Here is a 12,073-nt window from a genome sequence, read left to right on the forward strand (position 1 = left end):
GATTGGCTATATGCGGGCATAGGGTGGACCTACAGGGAGCGTCCAGGTCTCCAGTCTCCATCAGCTGCTCCAGGACCAGGAGTTGGTGGTGAAGGTTTTGGGGAAGTCCTTCTGGCTGTGGAGGGCGCAGTAACACTGAAGGGAGCCCAAGGAGTTCCACATGTCCCTACGCTTCAGCTGGGTCAGGTCCTTCAGGTACTCCTTCAGACTTGATTTAGACTGGACTGACAGAGACAGACACAGAGAGAACTTCAATGTGGGACTGACTGCATCAACATTGTCATACATACAGTTCAAATCCGTCTTACCTTCTGCTTTATCTGGTTGATCTCATTGTAAGTGAGGTGGTCCCTCTCCTTCATGGACATGTTCACCTTCATCTTCACAGGTGTGATCGTCTCCATTTTCTCCATCCCGGGGTGCTTGATTGACTGCTGGTACAAATACAAGAAGAGTAGCAACATATTTTCGCTGCCTTTCTATATTTCTCACAAATTTCAATTTGTGGAAATGTTTTCGAAAAATTAATCTCAATGGTCTTCCAGGTCTTGACAGACTTCATGTAGCCGATGCATTTTGGCCCTCTGTGCAGGGTTCGGGGACATGCATCCCAGGAGGTGTAGGCCACGTTAAGGCTGGGACGCCTCAAGTACGGGCTGTCCTTCTCCTTCTGGCTCTGGGCAATTGTCTCTGCACATCAAAACAACAACAGTCCCTCATCACTCCTCTGCCAATCAATATAAATTGGACTAGGAGAGTATGAAAGCTGAAGCAGTTCAATATGAATATAGGGATGAGGGAGAAAGGAGTAATGTATGTGCTGGGTGTTATCATGTGCTAGCTCACCCACTGGCTGGATGTACTTGAGGAGCTGGTTGCTCTTCAGGCCTATGAGATGAGCTCCCTTGGTAGTAGGTGAGAACATGGTCCCCGTCCTCCCTGTCTGGTCGCACGGCCTGCCGGATCAGCCTCAGAGTCTTTTTATGGTAGTACCTGGTCAGAGGTAGGGGACAGTCAAATATGGCTGACACAGCTGACCACCAGAATATATTATTTCTGTGTAAACAGATAACGTTTATTGAAAATTCACAAGATACTGCAATGAAAAGTTGTTTCTTTTTGTTTTTCCCTGAAAATGTCTTGTTAACCTTACATAATCTTTGACGACATCCAGTTAGTACACACTCATGTGTAGCTTCACATGATGTCGGTCGGCTATTCATATACGAAAAGAAAGTAGCGTGACTTAGAATGGCTTACTGTACTATCTCTGTTGTAGTACCACTGGACAGGATACCAGCAGCCAGCATCCTGGTCAGGGCCTTGTAAAACACTGTCTCACACACCTCAACAGACTGGGATGGGTCCGCTCCTTCAGCTCAGAAAGGAGTGAGAGAGAGGACAGTAAGCACCATCTTAATACAGTCTCACAAGCGCTATGGCAGCTCTGTGAGTCGTATGTTCATATTTACGTGTGAATCCAGATATGTTTATTGAAGGCAACATCTTAGTCGGGGATCTTCACCTTTCACACACTTGGAGAAGCGCTGGCTGTCCGCCATCACATGCAGGAAATCTTGAAACCCCACCTCTCCGTCCTCTGAAGCCAAGAAACAAAAACAGCCAGTCAGCCAGCCTGTCAACTCATGTCAACTAAGGGAATGTGTATGACTGCACCCCAAAAGGCAATCTATAGTGCACTACTTTTGACCAGAGCCCTATATGGGTACAAATGTCCCACACTATATAGGGAACAGGGGGCCATTTGGGACACAAACTATTTTTATGTATTCTGTTCTAACATGTTTATAATGGAAAGCATGTTATTATATTTTGGGGTAATTCCAGATACTGAGGCAGAAACATATGTCGTAGTCAGCCTTCTGCAGGGCTTTCTTCACCTCCTCTGGGCTGATACTGATCCCCACTCTGTCCAGTGTGGATGCCAGGCCCTCCTCATTGAGAGAGCCATCGCTGTTCTTTGCAAACTGCTCAAAGACTTCTTTGAAGGCTACATGTGGTAGAATAGACAATAGATATTATTGTTTGATTGTTTCCCATAACATAGGAACATCACTTCAAAATACATGTACAATAGAAGATCATCATTAATTAATACATTTTTAAAAGGGTTTTGTATTGGTAGCTAGTATTAGTTGACAATAGAAGACAGGCTAACAGTATGCATGCTACTTACCATCAGACTGGGTATCGATCTGGGGATCGTCAGGCACCGTAGTTGCCAGGTCTTCAATACGAGTCATGCCCCTACAGGCAAACAGGCACAAGCACATAGAGGTGTCAGGGAATAACAGTGACAGTTGTGGGGAACAGAATAGGTATGAATGGTAAGTATGGAGCAGAGGGTAGGTACTGACAGTGAGTTTAGGAACTCCTCCAGGTCCTCTGTGTTGATGGTGCTGTCTGGCATCTCTGCCGTGGAATCGCCGGGAGTTTAACCAGTGCAGCTTTATCTGGATTTGGCATTGGCTGGTTGGGCCTTTGCTGCAGCTCATCACAGGGAATTATCCTCTTGGTGATATCCCTGGGTTTGAATCGCTCCAACTCTGACATCTGTCGGTTGGGACTTTGTTGGAGATTCTCACCAGCGATCTCTTGGTGATCGCTCTAGCTTTGAGTCTGTCTGAATCTGTCATGGCTTGGTTGAGTCTGCACTGGATGTCGTAGGAGAGGCGCACCCTCCTCCTGCTATAGTCCCTGCCTCTGCCTTGCTCTGCTCCATGGAAGGACCCTTTTATCCGGGGTTCTTTGGCTATTGGCGGGATGTTATCTTCTTTCTGTTTACCTAGTTTGGTCTTGTAGAAGTCTTTGACTTTGCCCTGGACTTTGTCATCTTCTCCACTTCGACTGGGCCGTGACCAGCTGTACTTCGGTTTGGCCGGTAAGTTTTTCTGCATGACCTTATCTCCAACACCAATCTCCTCTGGGATACCGGCCACCATCACAGCCTTATGGGCCTTTTCTGCCTTGGCAGAAAGCTTCACGCTGGGCCGGTCATTCTGAGTGAGAAGTGGGTTGGTGGTGGTCACAGCCACGGCTGTCTTGGTGAAGAGGAGTGGGAACTTGATCTTCTTCCTGCCGCTGTCAATGTTATCTGGGGATGTAGCGGACTTCCCCTGGCGGACTTCAGCGTTAGCTCGCTCTGACTCCGAACTGGACCTGTCATCAGAGCTCCAAGAAGGACTCTTCAGCCTCTTCTTCACTAGGAACCTTGACACCTTCTTCTGGGCCTCCTGAGAGAACAAAACCCTCCAATAAATGTCACTAGCAAAGTAAACCTCAATGGAGTAAAGTACTGAAGTAAAAATACTTCAACATACTATAAGTCGTTTTTTGGGGTAGCTGTACTTCACAGTTGAAGTCGGAAGTTTACATACACTTAGGGTGGAGTCATTAAAACGTGTTTGTCAACCACTCCACAAATGTCTTGTTAACAAACTATAGTTTTGGCAAGTCGGTTAGGACATCTACTTTGTGCATGACACAAGTCATTTTTCCAACAATTGTTTACAGACAGATTATTTCACTTATAATTCACTGTATCACAATTCCAGTGGGTCAGAAGTTTACATACACTAAATTGACTGTGCCTTTAAACAGCTTGGAAAATTCCAGAAAATGATGTCATGGCTTTAGAAGCATCTGATAGGCTAATTGACATCATTTGGGTCAATTGGAGGTGTACCTGTGGATGTATTTCAAGGCCTACCTTCAAACCCTGTGTCTCTTTGCTTAACATCATGTGAAAACCAAAAGAAATCAGCCAAGACCTCAGAGAACAAATTGTAGACCTCCACAAGTCTGGTTCACCCTTGGGAGCAATTTCCAAACACCTGAAGGTGCCATGTTCATCTGTACAAACAATAGTACGCAAGTATAAACACCATGGGACCACGCAGCCGTCATACCGCTCAGGAAGGAGATGCGTTCTGTCTCCTAGAGATGAACGTACTTTGCAAAAAGTGCAAATCAATCCCAGAACAACAGCAAAGGACCTTGTGAAGATGTTGGAGGAAACGGGTACAAAAGTATCTATATCCACAGTATATTTACTTTTGATACTTAAGTATATTTAAAACCAAATACTTTTTTCAAGTAGTATTTTACTGAGTAACTTTCACTTTTACTTGAGTTTATCTAGACTTTTACTCAAGTATGACAATTGGGTACTTTTTCCACAACTGGTAAACGTACCCAAACACACAACAATATATGTGTCAATATAGCCGAGGGGGAGGCGTGATAGAGGTAAATGTAAGAACCATACCAGAATAAGAGATATTACATAGAAAACATAATGGTGACTGTAACCTTATTCCTTAGCTTTTTGATGTATCATGCCCTACAGGTATATGTGACTTGACTTGCCTCTTTCCAGCTCCAATCTTCCTCCATTGTTTGATGATATGACTGCTTGGCAGAATAAAAGTCACGCTGCACCTGCCTCTCAGGGCTGGACTAAAAAATGATAGGCCAATACTAAACTGGAAGGCAGGTGGTGCCCTTAGAGAATAGGTATGAAGCAAGAAGGCATCAAGAACTGAGTTGGTAACCCAGACAGTGGTGGTGGATCCAGTCAGATGGGTGTAAAACATGAGGGGGGGGGGGGGGGATCTCATTTAAAATCTCACATAACCAAATACCACTACCAAACAAACTCCTGAATTTACCAAAATAACACTTTGAAGACATGTTTGGAATTGGTAAACAAATATGTTATTGTGGAACAATTTTGATTATTGTTATGCAATAAATAGCTTTAACCAACCTCTTAAAAGAGCATGATCACCAATAGGACATAGGCCAGAGATGGAAAAAGAACCAAGCCTCGGGCACCAGAGGTGGCAGGGCCTCTGATCCTGAATTCCACCCTGTACCAGATGGACAACGGATGGAATTTCCAAGTGAAAATGTAACCAATAGTACTGCTCCGTGTGTGGGGAATATGACTCAACTGTGACCCAAGTAGAAACAATGACGCACCGCATCTCGTAAGGCTATTTTCTGCCGTTCTGCGACCGACTTACTTAGTGCCCGGTGAAACTGTTTAAAAGCTCTTTGCATCGCTCAGCAGGCTACATCGCTGGTGTTGGATCAACAGCTTCCCATTCCCCAATCCTAACATTAACCATTAGTAGGGGAAATGCGAAACTGGCCCAAGATCAACGTCTAGGGGCAACTTTAACCGGCCTAAGGTGTTTGTTTCGATAGGACATCATGGACTGTTGACAAAAACAAGTCCGTCATAAATAACAGTCCGAGATTAAACGAGAGAGGGGAACAATCGTGAATGCCCTTCCTAGTTCCCGTTTGCTTCTATTTATTTTCAATTCATGTAACAGTGTTACAGTATCCCAGTGTTACAGTATCACAACAACTGGGTAAACTCATGAAACTACACCCATCATATCCAGTTGGTTTTACAGTTCATTGTTGTGATGATGTCAACCGAATCATTTCAAGGATAGGCCTAGCTGATGCAGCCCACTTGCTTTATCTAAATCGTGTCGCTGATAACTTATTTTGCTTCTCTCTCTCTCTGACAAGTAATATAGACATTTGGAGCTATAGAAATGCCGTGTTAATTGAGCCTCCAATTCAATAATTCCAGGTGTTTGTACACATTTCAGGTGAGTCTCATGGTTTTGGTGTTAGATATATACTGGTATGCATATTTGTCAAAACGCTCAATGAAGTACAAAATGTTCTCGTGTACCTACCCTAACTGATATTTTCTTTAGCCTATTAGTACAAAACATATGTAAGTATAGGCAAAGTTGTACAAGTAATACAAATATAGAGAAGTGACTATAAAATCAAAAATGAATCTTGAATGTGGACTTCAAAACTCCTGTATACTTTTCAGTTTGGAAGAAAATATTTCTGAAGAAAGTTCTTCTTCATCCTCCTAAACGCTCTATTCTGGGTAAGTCATACATTCACCTCTCACACGCACAATGTCCTCAAATATACACCACTACCTGTCACTCCAGGGGCACTTTCATAGAACATATATGTGCCTGACTGACTGCAATTGCTCTAGAGTGAACCATTAAAAAGGTTTAAAGGTTATATTGAGAAAACTACAGTTGTTTGACTAACCTGTGATTTATATTGTATGTGTTAATGTTCTACCAGGTGTCTGGCTTGGCCCTGGTCATGGTCGGGGCTATGTCTCAGCCCACCTACACAGAAATGGAGTCTTTCACCCACATATCCCAGGGCATGTCTCACACCTCCATCCTCCTCATAGTGGTGGGCATCATCGTCTCCCTGCTGGCCTTCCTGGGTAGCATTGGGGCGTGGTCAGACAGCCGTCTGCTCCTTGGATTGGTGGGTAGTACAGCACAGTGTGAGATATGGTAACTTGGGGCTTAATGTTTTGGAGAACAGTCAATATGCCGTGTTCCATCTTCACATACTAAATCACAACCTGTCCTAGCTCTGCCACGTTTGCATTTTGCTTTTGGAGAAGTAACATCTTAGTTGTTTGTACTCTGTTCACACACTTCCTAATGCTGATCCTCAGTCTGCAGATAGTGTCTGGTATTCTCTTCTATGTCTTCAGAAACAAGGTAAACATGAGTCTGCTCGGCTGTCTCAACCTACTGCAGATGATCACTGTCTGTTTTCCAGGGAATTCAACTAGTATTGCTTGATTGACAAGGGTGAAAGTGCTTTTTGTGTCCTCTGCACCCTCTGCAGGTGGAGAGAAGGATCACACTGAAAGTCAACGAGGTGATCGTACAGCACAGCCCTGGGGATAAGGTTGCCATCATTGACCTAAAGCATGCAGTAAGCAGCGTGCTATTCACTCCTTACCAGGGGAATAGTCTCTGTGAGAAACAAACTTTGATAGTGTATATGTGTGTTTCAGTTCCTTTGTTGTGGTGCAGAGAACTACACTGACTGGCTCCTACAGAGCTCTCATGGGAATATTAGTTTTGTGCCACACTCCTGTTGCCATGTGGATTATGTGGCCTGTGTGAAAGTCGTCACCACAGACAACATCTACCAGAGGGTCAGTATTAACCAGCACAGGGAAGGGCGAGGGGGTTACAAAGGCCTTAGATGAGGTTAACAAAAAGGTGATCATGATTCCCTACATGGGAATTGCTGTGACAATGATGAGAGGTTTTAAGGGCCCTAAAGAGTAATGAGGCTTTATCTAAAATGCCCTGTCTTTTCACTAAAACCTATAATAACACGCTTTTAGTCATGCTTAGCTCAGATCCTGGAGGTCAGCAATCCAGCAATTAAGACAAGCAGGGACTTGAGAGGATAAAGTTAAACACGGTCAATATATATCAGATGGTTCTCTGAGTGACTGACTGCACACACTGTGGCCCCTGGAGGACAGACAGTTCATTAACAGCTCATTTAGTCACAGGAAGAGAGGATTCACAACACTGTGTTAGAGTGTGTGTGTGTATGTGTGTGTGTGCGTGCGTGTGTCGTCCCTCCAGGGCTTTGTGCAGGTGATCAAAGAGTCCCTGAAGAGGAACCTGGTGTGGCTGGGTGCCGCCTGCATTGTACTGGGTCTCATAGAGGTAAAACAACATATCAGGTGTTCTACTTAGGTCACATGTTGCATCATTGTACTTACTGTGTTATTATCATTGTATCAGTTAGTGGGATGCATCATGGGAATTGAGCTCTTTCGGGAGAAGAGAGAGGTAGGTGTATGAGAATTTGGGTTAAGGAGGAAGGGGACGGCTTCGGTCAAGATCCGATGCTAAAACCATATACCCATGACAATGCCCACACTATTCTATCGTAAATTGGGGGAGAATGCTGTGACTCTCATCATAATGCAGTTTAGACCCTGTGTAGCCTATTGTCTTTCCCAATATTGAATTGTTATCAGGGATTGGTTATTTTGTTGTTCTTCTTTTTCTGGAATGTCCAGCATTTTTATGGTGGTGGAGGCAAGGGTGTAAGAATAACAGTGCAGCTTGAATTCACACATTGTTGAGTTGATTTGTTTTTGTTGTCGTTTTGAATGTCTGCATTCTGTGTCTGCCATGTTTCACCAGGCCATTTGGTCCAGGAGGTGAGGTGGTCACCTGTCACACAGTCATTCTCCCATGTTATTTAGGTGGTTGTTCCTGGGTGGTTCACTAGGAACATTTGCTCCTGTCACCTACAAGCGATAAGGGTGTGGTGGTGCTAATTAGAGTTTATTCAGACAGCTGGTATCAGCTAAGGCTGCAGCTCCACCACCTCCATCGTTCTCCATCCAACCCCCCCCCCCCAGTGTTTTACTGCACCCCACCCTGCCTGTTAGTGGATCCAAGTGTATCCGTCAGCCGGACGCTGGACCCATGGCGGCGGGCTGGGCTGAAGGTTGGTCTCCCTGGCCTACAGTGAAACAGGCCCACTGGGCCTCTGGCTGGCTTCGATGGAGACAGGAGACTGCTGTCTGTCTGCTGTGGGGCCTGCCTGCTGCTCTACCTGGCCCTGCCGGCCCCTGTAGTGTCAGTAACTAGGTCAGTAGTAGTACTCAACATCCCCAGGAAATTGGATGGGCTCCCAGAAAGTCTTCTGTTATTGAGGATTGTGTTGTCAATCCCTAATTCAGCCAACACCCAGGCCAGCAACCCCAATTTGTAGGATTTCAGGACCCTTATTAGTTATTAGACATATTGACCCAGCAGAAGAAAACAAATATTTAGCACAAGCAGACATTTATAACAGTGCTAAAACCATGACAGAGTGGCTGCCCTGTGTCACCCAGGATAACAGGACGTGTAGAAGTGAGCTAACCCAGTGTGAGTGACTAGGGATGGAAGAGCAGCAGAGGATGTTGCTCACTAGAGATAGAAGAACTCTTATGTAAAGTCATGCACCTCCTCTCCTCCTCAGAATGTTTAATACTGTAATGTGTGCCAAGGGGGCATGGTGTAATTTAGGATACTTTTTCTGGTGATTCAGAGGCAATTTTCAAACCAGCAGCACTGGCAGGCAGCAGACACCACTAAATCCAAGCCTTCGGGGCCTCTATTCACTGTCTGTATGTAGCCTGCAGACGCTTCAGGAATGTTCTCTCTCTCTCTCTCTCTCGATCACACGGCATCTCTCCTTTCACCTTTTATTTTTCTCTTTTTACTTTCATCTTCTCATTCAGCCTCTGGTCTGACGGATGGTGAAGGACGACATAGAACTGATAAGACCTCATTCGGCATTAGGATTGGCCTACTTTAGTTGTCCCTGTGGTCAGCGGTACAGCGGAGATCTATCTGAGCGGTCCACTTGGCAGAGGGTTTGCTGTGCCGAAGGGCCTGTTTTTTTTGTTTGATTATTATTAGTTGTGCTGCACGTTGACCATGAACGTCTGGTCTGGAGAGTCTGTCTGTCTCTCCCCAAGGCCTTCCAACATACAGCTCAACATGTGCAGCAGGACAGATGGAACCACCCCCAACAGAAAGAGGAAAAAAAAAACTCAGGATTGAAGGAAGGAAATTAGAAAATGCGGTCTCATGCCCTTACCATAACCACACAATGCTAAGAGTTGCTCAATCAATTTCTATTGATAGAGTGGGCTACATTTTATTTTAAATTTTATTAAATGTTGTTTTGTTTTTTTTCTGATATGACTGGTTTAGAGGGCTAGTAGTAGCAAATGTAATAATGTCCCAGAAGGATTTGATGAGTGGTGCGAGACTGGACATGACTGTTAGGGTGATTTTGCTTCTCTGAAAGCTTTGTAGAATGTGACTGACTGTTCTACTGTTAGTATGTTTTTGGAATGAGAATATGTAGACTGGATGTGTATATTAGTGGGTGTTGTGTGTCTGCTAGAATATGGGTTATTTATGAGTGTGTGCATATGATATGGGTGTGTGTGTTTAACTCTCACCTCCTTGACGAGGCCCCTCCACCATTTCTCTCTCTCTCTCTTTGGGCAGGGCTCAGATGGAAGTGATTACGCTGCAGAGGGAGAGATAAATTACAGAGAGAACCTACAGAGCTCCAGCCCTTCTCCTTTATCCACTCACTCATTCACTCACTTACACATACAGGCACGCAATCACATGCACAGGAGCACATGCCCTGCCGCCAGTCCCACCACCTTGCTTCTGGTGGTACATTTCCACTCCTGGCTGTGTCAGGACAATGCGCCAGTGTGCTCCCCTCCCTCCCCTCTCGTGGGCCGAGTGAGTGTGCGAGGCATGAGGGCCAGGGTTGTAAATTCCTCTGAAAGAGCAGTTAAGAAGGCTCCCATTAAAACGGGGATCGACGCTCGCCAGAAAGGAGCCGAAGAAATGAGTCATCACCTGGAGCCTGAAGGGTTCCAGAGCCTGCAGAACCACAGAGGAGAGGAACTGTAGAAATAGAACGGATAGAACATACGGTATCTTTCATTTCAGATGTATACAAGTTAGGTCAACTAAGTTGAGATGCCAAGGAAGCATTGTGATTAGATGACATGAGCGTTATAATTGTGATATTTAACTACAATGTCACATTTCTATGTTTTATAATTTAATTATTTGGACATATTAAAAAATATATATATGTCTTGTCTTGCTCCATTTCATATGTTTTGGAACCCTAAGGCTAGTGCCGCTAGTTTCCTATATTGTAGAGTGTAGGTTTAGGCTTAGGGTTCTAACTAGCCACGAAATCTTAACATCAGTCGTGGAGGTCTATTCTAGCCCGTGAACCCCGCCCTCTCTCAGCTTCAGGTCTGTAGGTCAGTTGAGTTGCCATCGGAGCTCTCTGTGCTGTACCACACAGCTACTATACAGACAGGGGCTGATTCAGAAGGCCAGGCAGCGAGCTCTAACCAGTGAACACAGCTACGTCAGACAGGGGGCTTCCTGTGCACTGAGGTGGGACAGTAAGTGCTTTCGCCCCAATCCTTCAACCTAACTGACCACCGGTGTTTGTGTTTGTCTTAGCAAGGGCTCTGTGCCACGGGAGTCAGGACAACAATAGCTGGAAACCTACTCAAACAGAACTGGCTGGGTCGTATACAGGTTGGATTAGAGTTGTAATCGACTGTTTCATGTACTGCCTGGAGCACAACAGAGTTTCTTATTATAGGAGATCACTCACAGTCAGTTGCACTAACACAATAGAAGATGATGACATTGACTAGAAGAATTCCCCCCAGTGCTCTGTTTGTATTCTCATCACCAGATTGTTAACCTATACTCGCGCCATGGCCCGAGGAGTGGCATGGTTGTGTACACAGTGTGGTGTCTGGCTATGTATCAACCCCCCTCTCTCCTCCAAATCAAGCCCGTTATTATCCCAGGCGAACTCCAGGCTCCCAAAATATCCGTAACGCAGCTGTCAGCACCACTCTGGGCAGCAGCTGGAGCAGCTCATGGGCGCTCCCTCTCTCTCGACCCTCTCTACCACACACACCCAGACTCTCTCTCTCTCTCTCTACCCCATCCTTCTCTCTCTCTCTCAAAATTCAAGGGGCTTTATTGGCATGGGAAACATTTGTTAACATTGCCAAAGCAAGTGAGGTAGATAATATACAAAAGTGAAATCTCTCTCTCTCGACCCTCTATCACACAAACCCAGACTCCCTCTCTCTACCACACCCCCCCAGACTCCCTCTCCCTCTCTCTACCACACACCCCCATACTCTCTCTCTCTCTACCACACACACCCAGACTCCTGCTCTCTTGACCACACACACCCAGCCTCCTACTCTCTTTACCACACACCCTGTGGTTTTCTACGATAGGGCCTGGGACCTGAGCGGTTTACTCCAAGCATGCACAGAGGAATAGTTAGCCCCTTTAAAATACTCTGTATACACACTGTGTGTGTGTGTGTGTGTGTGTGTGTGTGTGTGTGTGTGTGTGCCTGCCTAGCCTGGGCCCCACCCGTCTATCTCACTGAAGCCACCTCTGAATGGCCTGTATGTACTCTGTGGGTCATAAAACCCCAGACAAATGGTGTGTGTGGGGTGTGAGAGTGAACCAAGGAGGGGGTGGAGCAAGTGAGGCTGGCTGTAACAGAGGCTCTGCCACCACAGTTGTTGTCTGCTTCTGTTCCGTTCACTTCCCTACTGCTGTAGTTAACTTAC

At 45.5% G+C, this 12,073-nt stretch overlaps 1 protein-coding gene across 1 annotated transcript; it reads right to left on the reverse strand.

Annotated features, from left to right (window-relative positions):
• Positions 1–1,525: 1,525 nt before the first annotated feature.
• Positions 1,526–4,416, reverse strand: LOC149979371 (uncharacterized). The gene is made up of 3 exons (XM_090191398.1): positions 4,390–4,416; positions 2,198–3,254; positions 1,526–2,011 (listed from the first exon to the last, which is right to left on the reverse strand). The coding sequence occupies exons 1-2, from the start codon at positions 4,414–4,416 to the stop codon at positions 2,526–2,528; spliced, it is 756 nt and encodes a 251-aa protein (XP_090047524.1). The 3' UTR covers positions 1,526–2,011; positions 2,198–2,525.
• Between the last annotated feature and the right edge of the window lie 7,657 nt (positions 4,417–12,073).

This window comes from Oncorhynchus mykiss, chromosome 12 (assembly GCF_057628025.1).
Source record: "Oncorhynchus mykiss isolate SJ-2025 chromosome 12, ASM5762802v1, whole genome shotgun sequence".
NCBI classification, from domain to species: domain Eukaryota; kingdom Metazoa; phylum Chordata; class Actinopteri; order Salmoniformes; family Salmonidae; genus Oncorhynchus; species Oncorhynchus mykiss.

Excerpts from the sequence above, each read along its gene's own strand:
- LOC149979371 (XM_090191398.1), bottom strand. The coding sequence starts at position 4,416 with ATGGAGGAAGATTGGAGCTGGAAAGAG. Across the intron at positions 3,255-4,389 it reads AAGATTGGAGCTGGAAAGAG|GAGGCCCAGAAGAAGGTGTC; the intron begins GCAAGTCAAGTC and ends TTGTTCTCTCAG.